The 14,134-nt window shown below is 42.1% G+C and overlaps 1 protein-coding gene across 5 annotated transcripts in view; it reads right to left on the bottom strand.

Annotated features, from left to right (window-relative positions):
* Positions 1 to 14,134, bottom strand: part of LOC147136570 (FERM, ARHGEF and pleckstrin domain-containing protein 1) — a 50,692-nt gene that overhangs the window by 14,786 nt on the left and 21,772 nt on the right. For 4 of the 5 annotated variants that reach the window (XM_086051463.1, XM_086051467.1, XM_086051465.1 and 1 more), the window contains 12 exons: positions 9,810 to 9,914; positions 9,659 to 9,701; positions 9,454 to 9,532; positions 8,285 to 8,382; positions 7,498 to 7,612; positions 6,408 to 6,555; positions 6,246 to 6,341; positions 6,005 to 6,168; positions 5,824 to 5,892; positions 5,672 to 5,747; positions 4,384 to 4,582; positions 503 to 690 (listed from right to left, as the gene is read on the bottom strand). In XM_086051463.1, the coding sequence (XP_085907589.1) occupies positions 503 to 690; positions 4,384 to 4,582; positions 5,672 to 5,747; positions 5,824 to 5,892; positions 6,005 to 6,168; positions 6,246 to 6,341; positions 6,408 to 6,555; positions 7,498 to 7,612; positions 8,285 to 8,382; positions 9,454 to 9,532; positions 9,659 to 9,701; positions 9,810 to 9,914 (1,380 nt within the window). The remainder of the gene's footprint in view (positions 1 to 502; positions 691 to 4,383; positions 4,583 to 5,671; positions 5,748 to 5,823; positions 5,893 to 6,004; positions 6,169 to 6,245; positions 6,342 to 6,407; positions 6,556 to 7,497; positions 7,613 to 8,284; positions 8,383 to 9,453; positions 9,533 to 9,658; positions 9,702 to 9,809; positions 9,915 to 14,134) is intronic. The other variant, XM_086051466.1, reaches the window with a different exon arrangement.

Raw genomic sequence — 14,134 nt, 5'->3', positions numbered from 1 at the left:
ATCAATTATGGAAAGTTTTGCGATTCATTCGTGAAAAAAATTGAATCGCTGAACAGCACTAATTTTTATACAATACAGTACTATTATATAGTATTTTTCATTTAAAACACAAAGTGTTGTTTTTTGGGGGCGCGGGAAAATTGATTTTGATATATTGTACGAGTAAATTGCGCAACCCCCACCGTAGTTCGTTAATGTGAACTACCAAAATTAAACCAATGCAAAACTGGAAGAAACAAAAATGTCTATTTTTTTTTTTTTGTGACAAGTGACCAACTTTAAAAAAATCCCCAAATTCCCAAGCCAAATTCCCAGAAAGACATTTTTCAGAAATGTATTGTAAATATTGTAAATATATCTATCCCCAATCCTGCCGCCTATGTGGTGCATATTGAAGTAAACAAATATCCAAATCCAGATGAATCAAATAATTCTCAATCTGGCGCGCGCAGTCTTTTACAAATTGCTGAACTACCTGCTTGACTTTGTACAAAGCACAAACCTTCCGGCGCACCTCATCTTCATCATCGGTCCGAATGCTGCAAGCGTCGTTGAGGAGGGGGCTGGTGAGAGGCGAAGGTTGCCGCACGTCGGGGCTGTGACTGCCCACCTCCAGAGCCGTCTGGCCGTTAAGCAGAGCGTGTGAGTGGCCGGAGGACGTGGACAGGTAGGGACTGTTTGTCAGTGCTCCTATTGGGAAGAACGAGACAAAGTGAGCGAAAACTCGGCAACGGAAAGAAACGGGCTGAATGATTTGTTGTAGATGCCTAGTGTTCACTTGCTTCATGAAATTGTATGAGTGACTAATAAATACGTCATGGGAAAAAGAGCAAGTGACAGATATTGACAGAATCTATTTGAGGGAGCAGGGGAGGTTTCCCTCGCTAAAAAGATAGCTGAGGCATCTCTGCCTTCTAGAAGCGAAAACCTCAGCAGCGACTCACTCTGTAGTCCAGACGGCACCGGCAGGCTTTGTGTAACAAAAAAACGTACTGCAGGAGGACGACATTCATGGGACGCAACATTAGGTACACCTGCACAATCTAATAAGATCCATTGTATGAGCTGTATCAAAAATCCCGCACGGCATCGTATTAGTCGTACTGTAGTGGTAATTACGAGAATAGTGTATGCATTTTTTTTTTTTTTTTAAATTCATACACAATGTCATACACAAGCATTTTGATACATTTCCTGCGCTGGATCGATAGGTTTTCATCTGGAACACCAAAACAGCGAGCACAAAATGCCACGACAAATCTACAGAAGATTACAGCAACTAAGTAGAGACGCCCTACAGCTATTCAGGTCAGGAATGATGAAAGGATGAAAGGAGACGTTGAAAGGTAAAAAGAATTCTGCGACCTGACTTCATAAAAGCCATTTTTATTGACTTTCATATAAACATAAGAGAGTCCATGCAAATCTTAAGACACGCAGCACATAAACACAACAGTCAAGGTTGGGAGGGAGTGCAGGGGGGGAAAAAAAAAAAGGAGAGAATTCATGCGACACCCTGTAAGCCTGTAACACATTTTGAATAACTTACAAACACGGTCACATTAACAAAATGTGTTGAAAATTAACAGATGCTCAAAGGACAGTACAAGCAAAGAGCAGTGAGTTCAGGACAGTAAAACATGAAACAAGTCCCCACAAACATAGCACACAGCATCATTAAAATATGATGATGTCATGCCAGATCAGTGGGGAAAAGTGTGCATGATAGGGATGTAATGATTCACTTAAGCCCCGATTGGATTTTCAGTTCCCGATTTTTGTTTCGATGTTAAAAAAAATTGCTACCATGCGTGTCTCTGTGCACTTGTGCGGTTCTGCGGCCATCCACAAACGCAATACGCGATGATGTTTGGCGCAAAAGCATCATTTGATCAAAATGTGCTCTGCGTCTAGAATGAAAAAACAATTCAAGACATCATTTTCTAGATGAATTTAAGCAACTCGATTTTCGATGAATCGATTCAAGGAATCGAGGGAATCGATTAATCGGGGGCGAATCGATTTGAAATGGATTTTCGATTAATCGTTACATCCCCCGTGCATGACCAAAAAAAAAAAAAAAAAAAAATTTCCAAAACTGCAGTGGTCTAATAAGAAAAAAGGTAAGATCGAAAAGTTTCCAAAAAGAATGCAGAAAATTAAACATTAGCTGCATCATTGGGATTCAATGCAGAAATGGGAACATGCTTGTTTGATCGCCACGCAGTGAAAGACCCGTCGGGTTTACTGTACATGCGGTTACAGCTTGCGTATGGAAAAACAGAAAAAACAGACAACAGTTTCATGCAGACAGACAAGTGCATAGAAAGGTGACACAACACAAAGTCAACAAGTACACCGAAGCGGCCCCGAAGCAGAACGATTACAAAAGATGGAAACAAAGTGCATTGTGTACAATGAAGCTACTTGATGTACCTTGAGATGGTTAGATGAATACACTATTCAAGTGCAAAGAGTAAAGGGGAAGTTCAAACTACAGTCTGAATCTGAGCAGGCCACCACTGGTATCTCATGGAATATACACACGGGGTACATAATTAGGTACATTTGCACAATCGAATGAGATCCCAAACGCGAGCTGAATACAAAAACGTTCTTCGCCACGAAGGTGATTATAGGAACCGCGCTGCTGGTACCGACTTCAGTACACTGTAGCTTTCTTTGCAAATATAGAAATGTTATTGGATCGGACCATATTAGACTGGACCGGTGTACCTAATAGAGCGTCTGGTGACTTTAAGATGTTAAACTGACCCGTCTTGTATCTAGGACCTCGTCAGACCACAATTAAACATGTAAGAATGCACAGATTATGTTTTTAGACCAAAGATAGATGCTTTTAGGTTTTTCCTTCCATATTTTAAGTCATAAGGCATATAGTTAAAGCCCACATTCAACAGGTCTTCGAACATCTTTGCAAACTTTGTTCCGAGCACAAAAGGAAAACAAGAGTTTGTGCCAAAAAGTCTGTGGTGTATTCAATCACGTTAAATCTTAACACGGCACTTGTGATTTTCTGGGACCGTTTTAAAAAAAAGCATTTCTTATTCATACAGGCTGGGAAAGGGAAATGTCTCCATTACGCAACTACAAAAAAAGCGGAACTGATAAAAAAAAAAAAAAAAATTTAATTCCAGGAGGACCTGTGAGACATTTCGTTACCGTAAAATTTAGAAAAATAGGTGAGGTTCAACTGCTTGGACGGCAGATTAGCCAATTTCACCTACCGGTAATAAGCACGAAAAATATTTTTAACTACTACAAATAATATATATTTGTTCATGTACTTATGCCAGCTACGAAAAGCGACAGTCAGAATAAACAAATGATCTGCGGCTAGATGGCGGCAGATACAACCAAGCAACTGAAAAGGACCAGATTTCACACTGAGTACGTCAATATGAGTGAATTGAGACATCGTTAAAGCAAAATACTTCGGCTTGGTAAAGGTTCACTGTTCTTTTAACTAGCCGTTGATTATCTGAAAGCTATCGTCATCGCTGAACGTGCGGCACGTGTCCTCATCCGCTTCCTCATCCAGCTGGAGGCTACCGAAGGAAAACTTGTTTCTCGGTATGGCCGAAGTGGCCTCGGCCGGATCCCCAAACACAAGCCGGCTGTTGCCATCCCCCTTATTGACCTCCACCTCGGACTCACTGGACTCTGAAGCGCTTGTGTTACAGCCTTCGCTCATCTCAACTGCCCCCACATGTGCGGCTCCGCCCTGGCGTTTGCGCCCTGGACCGGCCTTAGTTTTGCCCGGCGGCGAGAGCCCGTTGGCTAGCATGCGGCGCTCGAGAACAGCCATCCGCTCAGCGTGAGACAGAACAGGTTGCGATTCTCGCCCGGGAAAGGAAGTCGCCAGATCCGGGTTGGCCTGAGGGCGGTGCTTGGCTTTGTGGCGCTTCCGAGAGTGGTGGGAGCGGCTTGGCGTGGCTTCGGTGCTCGCGTAGCCGTTTTGCTCGGCATGATTGAAGGAGCCAGATGGACGGAAGGTGCCCATAACGGGACTGGCGGGGACAACTGGTGAGCCGGTCACGTGTTGGAACATGACCGGGCTACTGTTGTGTTTATTTCTACTATGTGGCCTACGCATGGCGGCAACGTCCATCTCAGCAATCATAACATGTGACGGTTTAGAAGAACTAGAGTGCTCCCTGCACTGCATAGCGCCTTGAAACTCCTCCTCCTGGACCCGCACAGGCATATTCACGCTTCTCGAGTCCCCCCCATGCTGAAACGCAACCTGCTCCATGTAGTTCTGAGTCCAACCAACCGGATCCCTATTGCCTATATTATAATCCCTATCTTTCTCAGAGCAGGTCGAAAAGCAGCCGCCTTTAGCAGCCCGAGATGCTGAACCTGTTGCCAGTTGTTCGAGGCGAGCCGGCCGAGTGGAACCGCTCGTCTCCTCCTTCCCGGACGGCGATCTCTCCTCGTGGCCGCTGTTCCGGTGAGCCGGGCTGCCCCGGGCTTCGGGTGTTTCTTGCGAACTCACCAGTGCCGACTCCTGCCACTGGTGCTGCGAAGGAGCATCAACTCGGTCCCCGAGAGCTCCACTCTGGAGTGGAGAGTTAGCAATTATTGATGCTAAAATCTTGTACAGCGAACCCCCGCTACATCTGGTTCATCGTTCCCGCCCCGCAGATTTTTAAGTGATGATTTTATCTAGGTTTTTACAGTACATAGATAACCAAGTCCAAATTTATAATTGTATTGTAATATTGTATTTTTAACACATATTTAAAAAATGTCTTTACTTTTTTCAAGCACGTCAGGTTTTTGATATATTTTCATTTTTTAACTTTGACCTACAAAAGCTTGCGCAATAATGATCTTACCATAGGTTGCAATTTAATCCTATAACATATCAGAGAAAAAAATTCCACCTGTTGCTTAACCTAGCCCTGAATTACAGTCCTAAATATATTACTTTATTGCTATTATATTATCATTATTATTCTTCCTAAAAATTGGAATCAGCACATAAAAAAAAATAAATAAACATCTAGAAAAATGTACATGCAATCTCTGATGAAGAAATTTTGTATAAAATTGTTGACCGGTGATAATAACAGCAAGAAGATGAGGACACCTCTTCGGCGCAATACAGTTCAGCATTTTTATATTATTTGCTCCACCAGAGCTATATGGCTGTAACCTAATATCTAAAGTAACTTCTATTAGCCTAGTCTATGGTGTTTGGCATTATATGTTAGCATCAAGCTAGCAGACTTTGCTAGATGAAATTAGTATATGGTTTGGTTGAACATTTTGGTATTTAAATAAACAACGCTTTGCTCTTTAACTCATTCACTGCCATTGACGAATTTATTTGTCTTTTCACAGTCCAGCCATTCAATCCCAGGAACTTATTTATATTTTTTTCATTTTTTTTTAAACGTTAGGGTAAAAGAGGGTCTGAAATGTCTGGCGTGATTGAGTTAACTATGAATAAAGATTGAGTCTTTTTCAATTGATATATTAAAGTTATATTCAAAGTGATATTATCTGATATTTTTTCCCAATTCTTGACGTCGAAAGAGTGGGAAGGTTTTTAAAAATGGTTTGAATAAGTTTTAAGTTTTAATAGGGGTTTAAAACTCGTGGGAGGGGTAAAATTGGTAAAAAACAAAAAAAAACAACTCACTTCTTTTGGCACTTTTTGGTAGCGTGGAGAAGGCAAAGGCGACAGGCGGCTATTGTGCTGGACTCGACTGTGTTTCCTAGCAGACAGAACGCCGAAGGTCAGAGTTAAAAGCAACACTCCGGCAAGAATCAAATATGTCAAAGGCTTTTCACCTTTCGAACGGGAGCTTTTTGAACTCAGACTCCTTCACAAAGTCAATCACCTGCTTCTGCGTGCGGCCACTGTGGAGACAAGCAGAGGCACTGAGGGAGGCCATTCAAGGTGAGCAGAATTCACACCGTTGACGCCACCCCGAGAGAAAAAGAGCAGCCCCGTAACGTGAGCTTTTGTTACCTGAATCTGAAAGAGGAGCCTCGCGTGAACAGCACGGGTTTGGGCTTGGGTTTGGGTTCCTCAAAGAGCCGGAAGAACGCGTGGTATTCCACACAGATCTTCCAGAAGACTTTACAACAGTCTCTGCTGGCCATGAGAAACTCCAGAGTATCTTGATATGAACTCTGGGGAACACACACACACACACAAAATGCTTTGCAAAATTTGGCCTTTTCGTACACAATTTGTTCAATAAACTTACATTTCCATCAGCCCTGAGCTTGATGAGGAAACGTTTCCTCTTGAAGCTCAGTTTACGTACTTTGGACCAGTTGAAAGAGTTTATCTTCGTGTGCCCCTATGGAAATGAATACAATCAAGTAAGAATGGGATCAAAAAGATCTCCGAATCTAGTGAAGCTCACCTGAAAGACCAGGACGCCGGTGTGTGCCACGGCAAGGCTTAAACGCGAGCCCTCGCGGTCTTTGGCTGGGTGGAGACGGATCCCGTACATCTCCAGGCGCCGTGCCACTTCTAGCAATTGGAAGTCAGATTCGGCCGGTGTCTGACCTCTAAGAATACAAAGATTGAACAGGAATGAATTAAATGATACGTCTACCATCCAAACAAAGAAATTCTGGAATTTTTTTTTTTTTTTTCCGAAAACATTTTAGGGACATCCACAACTTCACTCATCAACAATATTGGCTCGTATGCTAATTTATTGTTGTTTTAATGCTAATGTATGGAGACAGTTGTGTGCAGTACTTGTAAATACCGTCAGACCAATTGATTACATTTCAGCATACCATCCATCATTGTGCAATATTATAATATAAGGCATGCGGGTCAACTGTGTTTATGTACAATTTTGCGAAAAGTTGTCGTGAAAGGAATAAGCAACTTTTCAGAATTCTTATCAGCAAAGAAGCGTTTGTTGCGCTTGCATTCGGTGATTAATGAGCAGCTTATCTTCGTGCGGCACCGCCGCTACGGGAACCGCGGCTTTGGTTATCAACTAGGCCTCGGGGGGGGGGAAGCAAGTGAAAGAAAGGAGTACATTAAAAAGGAGCAGCCGTTCGCCACTCGCAGCGAGTCCGTCGGTTTGATGAGTTGCTTCTGGCTTGAATTCAAACCATGTGAAAAAGGACCCCTGACATCACACAACAACCCAAAACCGAACCTAAACGTTTTAAACGGGCTGACAACAGCTGTGAATTATTTGGCGCGTGAACGCAGATTTTCACTGAGCAGCAGACAAATCCAAATCCACGTGTGGTCGCTAGCTATAAAACGCCTCACTAAGACGGTTGAGAATATGCTGTACTCTATGAGCAAGTCGTGCATATTTTCTCGTGCAAGTCAGCCAATCTATTTGAAACAGCGCAGTTAATGTTTAGTTGAAATGATACCCTTTGCACTAAGAATCTAAAAGAAATCTTGTTAGCATGCTAAAACTTGATCAAATTGATCTGTTTTGCCATTGACCTTAAAAAGGACAGCACCATGCTTACATATTCCTCGAGTGGAACTCCATGATCTTGTCAATCAAGGGCATCTGATCAGGGATGTACTTATTATTGAGGAGGTGTGACCGGCACTGACTCTCCTCAAAGTCGCCAATCTCAGCTGAAAAGCAAGAAATAACAAGCTTAAAGCAGAAGTCCCCAAGAATATGTTCTATGCAAGCCCACTAGTTGCAACAGGGCATTCTGATAAATATTGCGTTTGCGGAATAAGTGTTAATCCACTCGTTTTTAGCCATCTCCGGGGGCGGCCATTTTGTCTTCTGTCGACCAAAAATGACATCACAACTGCTCACAACGACCAATCGCGGCTGACTTGTTTTCTGAATCTGAGCCGTGATTGGTCGTTGTGAGCAGTTGTGATGTCATTTTCGGTCGACAGAAGACAAAATGGCCGCCGCCAGAGATGGCTAAAAACAAGTGGATTAACACTTATTCCGCAAACGCCATATTTATCAGAATGCCCTGTTGCAACGAGTGGGCTTGCATAAAACATACAGTGTATTCTGGAAAAAAATATGTAAAAATATAAAAAATGTAAAAAGTCATGAAAAATACGCTGCAGCTCACAAATGTCATGTTTCTCAGAAAGTAACATGCAAAGGATTGCATTCAGACATGCCTCAGATGAGAGATCATCCAGTATAATACCCACATTAAAATGGAAATAAGCCTATTGTGAGAGAATAATTGATGACACTCTTGAATCAGAAAGCCGACATGTCTGTCGCCTTTTGGTCTCGGGGTTAAAAAAAAGGAAGCCTTCAGAACTCACACTGCATAATGTGGGAGACCATCAACGCAGCACTGGTGTCATTGCATGTCAGACGGCCATTGGAAAGATCTTGTTTGATCTGAAGGGCAAACAGGTACCTGGAAAATAACAGATGGTGCCATTTGGGATGGTTTTCAGGTGATTTTTAGCATTAGACAACCACCATAAATCGAATAAAAACATTCAAGTTAACCATTGCATAATAAAAATAAATAAATAATCATGCACAGGCAAAGCGCTATCTAATATAAAAGTATTGCTTTGGTGCTGTCTTGGTACCAAGGAACTATATTGAAATGAGTTGAGAAGAGTCATTTAGAAAAAAGTAGTGCATTGCCACCATCTTGCCATATCTATTGACAAGGTTTCAAAAGCGGATTTCCACAATTCGTGCCAAGGCTCGGTCCCGATCCCACTGTACAATGAAGTTTAGGATTACAGTGCATCCTTGGAAGAAGGTTTGTTTACATTACTCTACAGCTAACTTTGCTTTCAACCTTCCATTCTTCTTTAAATTAGTCATGCAGTACAGTGTTATTTGCAATTGGCCATTTGCAAATGTACCTTTTCGCAGATTTTTGGGGGAACCTATACTGAGTTTTTTGGTGAAAAACGTATGTGCTTAGGCTAGGCCCTGTCTAATATAAAAGTACTGGCATGGCGCCATCTTTCATCATCTTGGTAACACAAATTTATATTGAGGAGAGGACAGGAGCTTTATTTACTCAGCCCACAACTCTGCCTATTAGGAAAGTTGTGCTTTGCTGCCATCTTGTGGCGTTAACAGGCAATTACAAACCTTCGTATGGATTTTTCCCATTCGCAGCAGGGCTTGATACTTGCGGGGAACACTGTTACTGAGCTGCCAGGGTGCGAGTACCGCTTTATGTCCTTTTGCATATGACCATCCTCACACTTTTGCTCAAAAAAAGAAAAAGTCCATACATAAGTAAATCCTTCACTCACTTGTTGAGTGTGAAGTTTTTTGCAACTCCAATTTCCCCCCCTAAAATAGCGATAGAACTCCAAATTGTACAACCTGCCGGGTATTCAACGCTGAAGCTTCCACATTACTACATACAGCTCTCAATTGTTTAAATAGGCATATTTCAAAGCAGAGCCAACCTAATGAGGCGAAGATAATATTAATATTGTGGAACAAAACCCACCGAGTCAGCTCCTCCAGCAGCTGGGCATGGTCTGGGGGAAAATATTTCACAGCAAACCTCAACGTTGTGTGCTTCGGTCCTGTTAGGAACATATGAGGTATCAAAATAGAAATTGCCGGAACCTTGTCAGATTTGCACCTTAATGAAAACCTCCATGTTAGAACACGAGAAAAAAAAAAAAAAAAAAAAAAAAAGGAATACTCACGTCGCAGCTGCTTGATAATAGGCTTGACAGGATCCAACCACACCTACGGAGAAGATAACATCACCATGTAATTGGTCTTGTAGAGAGAGAATTCCTGGCTTGATAAGACATTCCAATTATCCAGTTCACTTTATTTGTCCTTCGCGCTCACCGTCGTCTTTTGATGGCTCTGAAACTCCAGGCCAAAGTAATCGCCCTCGATGAGATTCATGTGGGTGCACACCAGGTCAAATAGCACCTTGCCTGAAGCTTTGACCTATGAACAGAGCAGAGGGAACAAAAACACACATTATGGACATGAAGAGTCGCGTTAGATCCAATGACATGATGACATTGTCACTGATATTTAAATAACCAGCGTGCTTGACCTCATAGCGTTAGCGTGGTAGTGTTTACAGAAGCTACATTTACCTTTTCTGTATCCTCAAATTAAAGCCTGCCCTTGACTGTGCATACGGTATTGTTAATCCCCCATGGACATACCTTAACAAATCCATGCTACTTATTGAGTCCTAGACACAGCTAACGCTAGCTAGCACTAGTTAGCAACATGTTTTGGCTGCGATAGAGTAAAATTGGTGTCTCTCTGTGTGTTGGCGTATGTGAATGCGTGAAGGCAATTTTGAACAGGTAGGAAAAATGAGAAGACAGGTGGAGCCGAAATAAATAATGTTGGGTTATTTGACTCGTAAATATTTGTGCAGGATATTTCTCAAAACCAAATTGCTGTAGTCTCTTTAAACAATTTAATATTAATGTCTTAAAAAGCCAAGTATACACTGTTTGATTAATTTGTTTAAAATAACAGTGTTATCTTTGCATTAGTCCAAGAAATCTCAGAAGTTAAGAAGAACAACTATACAAAGATTTCAGAATTAAGTGTTAATTTAAACCCGAATAGCACAATGACAAAAATGAACATTTTTGTGTTGAAGAGACTCCATCTACTGGTAGTAGCTTTGGTATAGTCTGGCTACATGTGTCATTTTGTGGTAGCTTAGCAAGCTACAGTACATTTCTCTGGTGGGTAGATTCAAGTCAAGTTGATTTACTGCATATAGTAGCCCTCGATCACAAAAGAGTCCCAAAAGGCTTCACAAGCCCACAGTTGACAAAAATCAACAACATCCTTCAGTGAAGCTAAGCCAAACTTAAAGTAGAATACATAGCTTTTATCTTAGCCAACTAAATCCTCCAAGTAGCTTATCAGACACTGTTAATAACAAACAACTAGACTTTAACAGCTGTGTTGTAAACCAACAATACAAAAGGAACACCCAGAAACAAAGGAAAATTCCACGTTGGGGACAAGTCAAACCCCTGGAGGTTAATGACACCAAGCAGGGAACAAGTCTAAACTCCTCCATGCACTCCACCCCATTCACAAAGGCACCACCTCAAAGCCAACTTCCCTGCCTATTGCGACACAAGTGACCTGCAGTTTTTTTTTTACAAACTTTCTGTGTGGTTGCTTCCACTGTGATGGCGCACAAACACAGCAAGCATTGACAGTAACACTTCAATGGTAGTCAGGTAAACACACCTCTCGTGGGATCCAACAGCAGCATTTTGGACTGCGGCACACCGGCTGCTAACTCATGAGCGGTTTGCACAAGCACACGGTGCATCACAGTGTGAGTGAAGATATCCCTGACTCGGCTAATGATCTACTTTTGTGTGAGGGAACGTTTCCAGGAAGCAGAGTCACCTCTAATTTTACACCTTAAGACAGACAGTTGCTAAGGTAGAAAAAGAAAATCTCTTGTAACAGCTTAACCAAGTCTGATGTCTTGACGGTGTTGTGCTCGGTTCTTTTTAATGTGCCGTCAATTAAATCTAGAGCTCCATCAGCTTCGTGTAAAAAGCTACACTTCCACATCCAAATCTATCATCTTCCCCTAACAATCCCCCAGGTTCCTTCCTTCACAAAGCTCTCCGCACCCTGTTGATAACACGGTGTACAAACATAAGGGGGCATGCTGCATGGAAAACTGATGATCGTGTGGAATTGATTGTGGAATGTAGATTACTCACGTCGTGAAGAAACGGAAGTGCGCTACTGGACTGCAACAAGCATGGACTTTGTTGAGTCATTCTCAACTAGCTCGGGACCTGACTAACAAGTAGTACGCCATCGCGCATCACACGGACTGTCAATGAATTGTGAAGAATTAATCAGCTTAATTTGACATTTAAAATATTCATAGATTCTCCATCCCCACAGATGACTCACACAGGCAAGTGATGTTAACACATCAGTATTCCGTATTACTTCAGCTGTATTTACGATAACAAAATAACTGTAAATGATTTTCAAGGCTAATGCAAAATGAGTTTGGAATATTGACATTCAACTTCTGGGATAGTAGTTTGTGGTATATTTACAGTTTAAATTATTGAAGCGGAAGTCAACCCAAACATATTTTTTTCAAGAATATGTTCCCAGCAGGCCCACTAGTTGAAACACGGCATTCTGATTAATTATGTGTTTGTGGAATATAAGTTAAGCAGCAAAATGCACTCGTTTTTAGTCATCTCTGGGGGCGGCCATTTTGTCTTCTGTCGACTGAAAATGACATCACGACTGCTCACAACGACCAATCACGGCTCAGATTCGGGAAACAGATTGAAGGTAATATTTTAAAAATAAAGATCTATGCGGACAAATCCCAATCATGTACAATAAATTACTATGCAGTGTAAATTGTTTATCAAAATAAGGCCCAAGTTACCAGGCAATTCGAACTGGCCAACCAGTCTGTCCTAAAAGTAATCTAGTCAAATCCCCAACCTTACGTAGCAGATTTGGGAATAGACTGATTGAAGAAAAACACAAACAAAGCTACATACAGAACTTCAAAATGAAGTCAACTTAGTATACAATTCTGAATAGCAACAGGCTCGCTCTACTGTTGCCCTACTATCTATCGCTCTGCAGAGCCAAGGGCAGCCTATGCAGACAAACAGCTGCTACCATAGGATGATAAGGACCGGAGGAGTTTAGCCTAAACAGTCTCTTGTCAAAAATCTATTGTTCTTCCTGACTGACAGCAACAAGCTATGTCTACAGAAAAGCCCTGAAGAAATAATTATACGACAGAGCAAAGGCTTGTGGAAGTAGAACACAATGACATTTAACGCTGTGACTCGCAGAAGCGGCGGGCAATTGGGCTACATGTGCTTGAATCACTGGGCCAACCACCCGCCATCACTCACTGTCACGATGCCGGAGAGCGTCTGTGGTCTCTACCGCCTGCAGGTGTGCCACGCGCTGGCGTCTTGTGGGAGGGATTTTCCCCAACCAACCGGGCTTGTTTGACACAGTCTGTGGTAGAAATCGATTTTTGGTGACTTATTGTCAGCAAGACCTTCTCTGACGGTTTAAACACCATCATACGGACTACATAATGTAATGTGCCCAGGGCCTTCAGAATCAGTAGTGCTGGATAATGTAACTTAAACTACATTATCAAGGGGAATGGTTTCTTGAGCCAATTAAATTTCAAATTCATCCTCACAGGGTCAGCCGAGGCCAGCAAATTGGCCGTCAATGACCTTGGCGTTTTTCCATCCCCAGATTGGTCCGTTGAGCAAATTTTGTTCAAGACGATTTCGACGAGCAAAACACATCTGCGGTGTTATGCACACATGAATGCAAGTACATGTATTAATCAGCATCTCTGGTGACTGTTTGTTTGTTTTGTTGTATTGTTCGATAAATATTCATTCTGAACTGCGCGATAGACGGCGAGCATGGCACAGTTGTGTGCTGTTATGTGGCGTTTTTGTTGAGTATTTATGGTTTCATGACGTGACAGTAAAGAGATGGATTCAATCAGGTGTATCCCCACTGAAGGCCTGCCGCAAGCGAGTTTAGTCAGGAAATCGTTTTTTTCACATTTTGCACATTTTCACAACAGTTGACCGTCAAGAATGACAAAAAAAAAAAACAAACAAACAAAACCAAAAAAAAAAAACATCTAAAGAGTGTGAAAACAGCAGGCACATGCTCTGTGTGCAGTCATTGATGTCCCGCTTTCATTTTGCGCAACTTAAATTTCAATATCGGAAGCACAAGAGGTGAAAAGAATAAAAGTTAAACGGTGCTTTTGTCGGACTGAAGCACTCTCATATCCTGCGTTGTAAATCCACTGTCACTAGAAAATAAAGCAGCATCCGAGCCGGGATGCGTGAGGCTGCGGGCCGATTAGATTTGGGGGGGCTGATTAAATGCAGCTGTTGCGCTCGGGAGACACGGTGCAACCGCTCCGCACTGCAACATTTGACACAGTGAGAAAAAAAAAAAGCGCTTCACTCCGTGCGTGACGTCACATTAAGACAGCATTCATGTCTAAATGCAGCAGTATATTAGTGCTAGTGGCATAGGAAGAACATCTTCAACATTTTACGCTAACATTTCTTTTCATGCAACGACAATAAGACACTAAGTTCTACGGTGATTTAAAAAAAAAAAAA

The sequence above is a fragment of the Filicampus tigris genome, chromosome 14 (genome assembly GCF_054856515.1).
Source record: "Filicampus tigris isolate MCC_2025a chromosome 14, RoL_Ftig_1.0, whole genome shotgun sequence".
NCBI classification, from domain to species: Eukaryota; Metazoa; Chordata; class Actinopteri; order Syngnathiformes; family Syngnathidae; genus Filicampus; species Filicampus tigris.
Note: the sequence above shows the minus strand (reverse complement) of the source record. Positions and strands in the feature narration are given on the sequence as shown.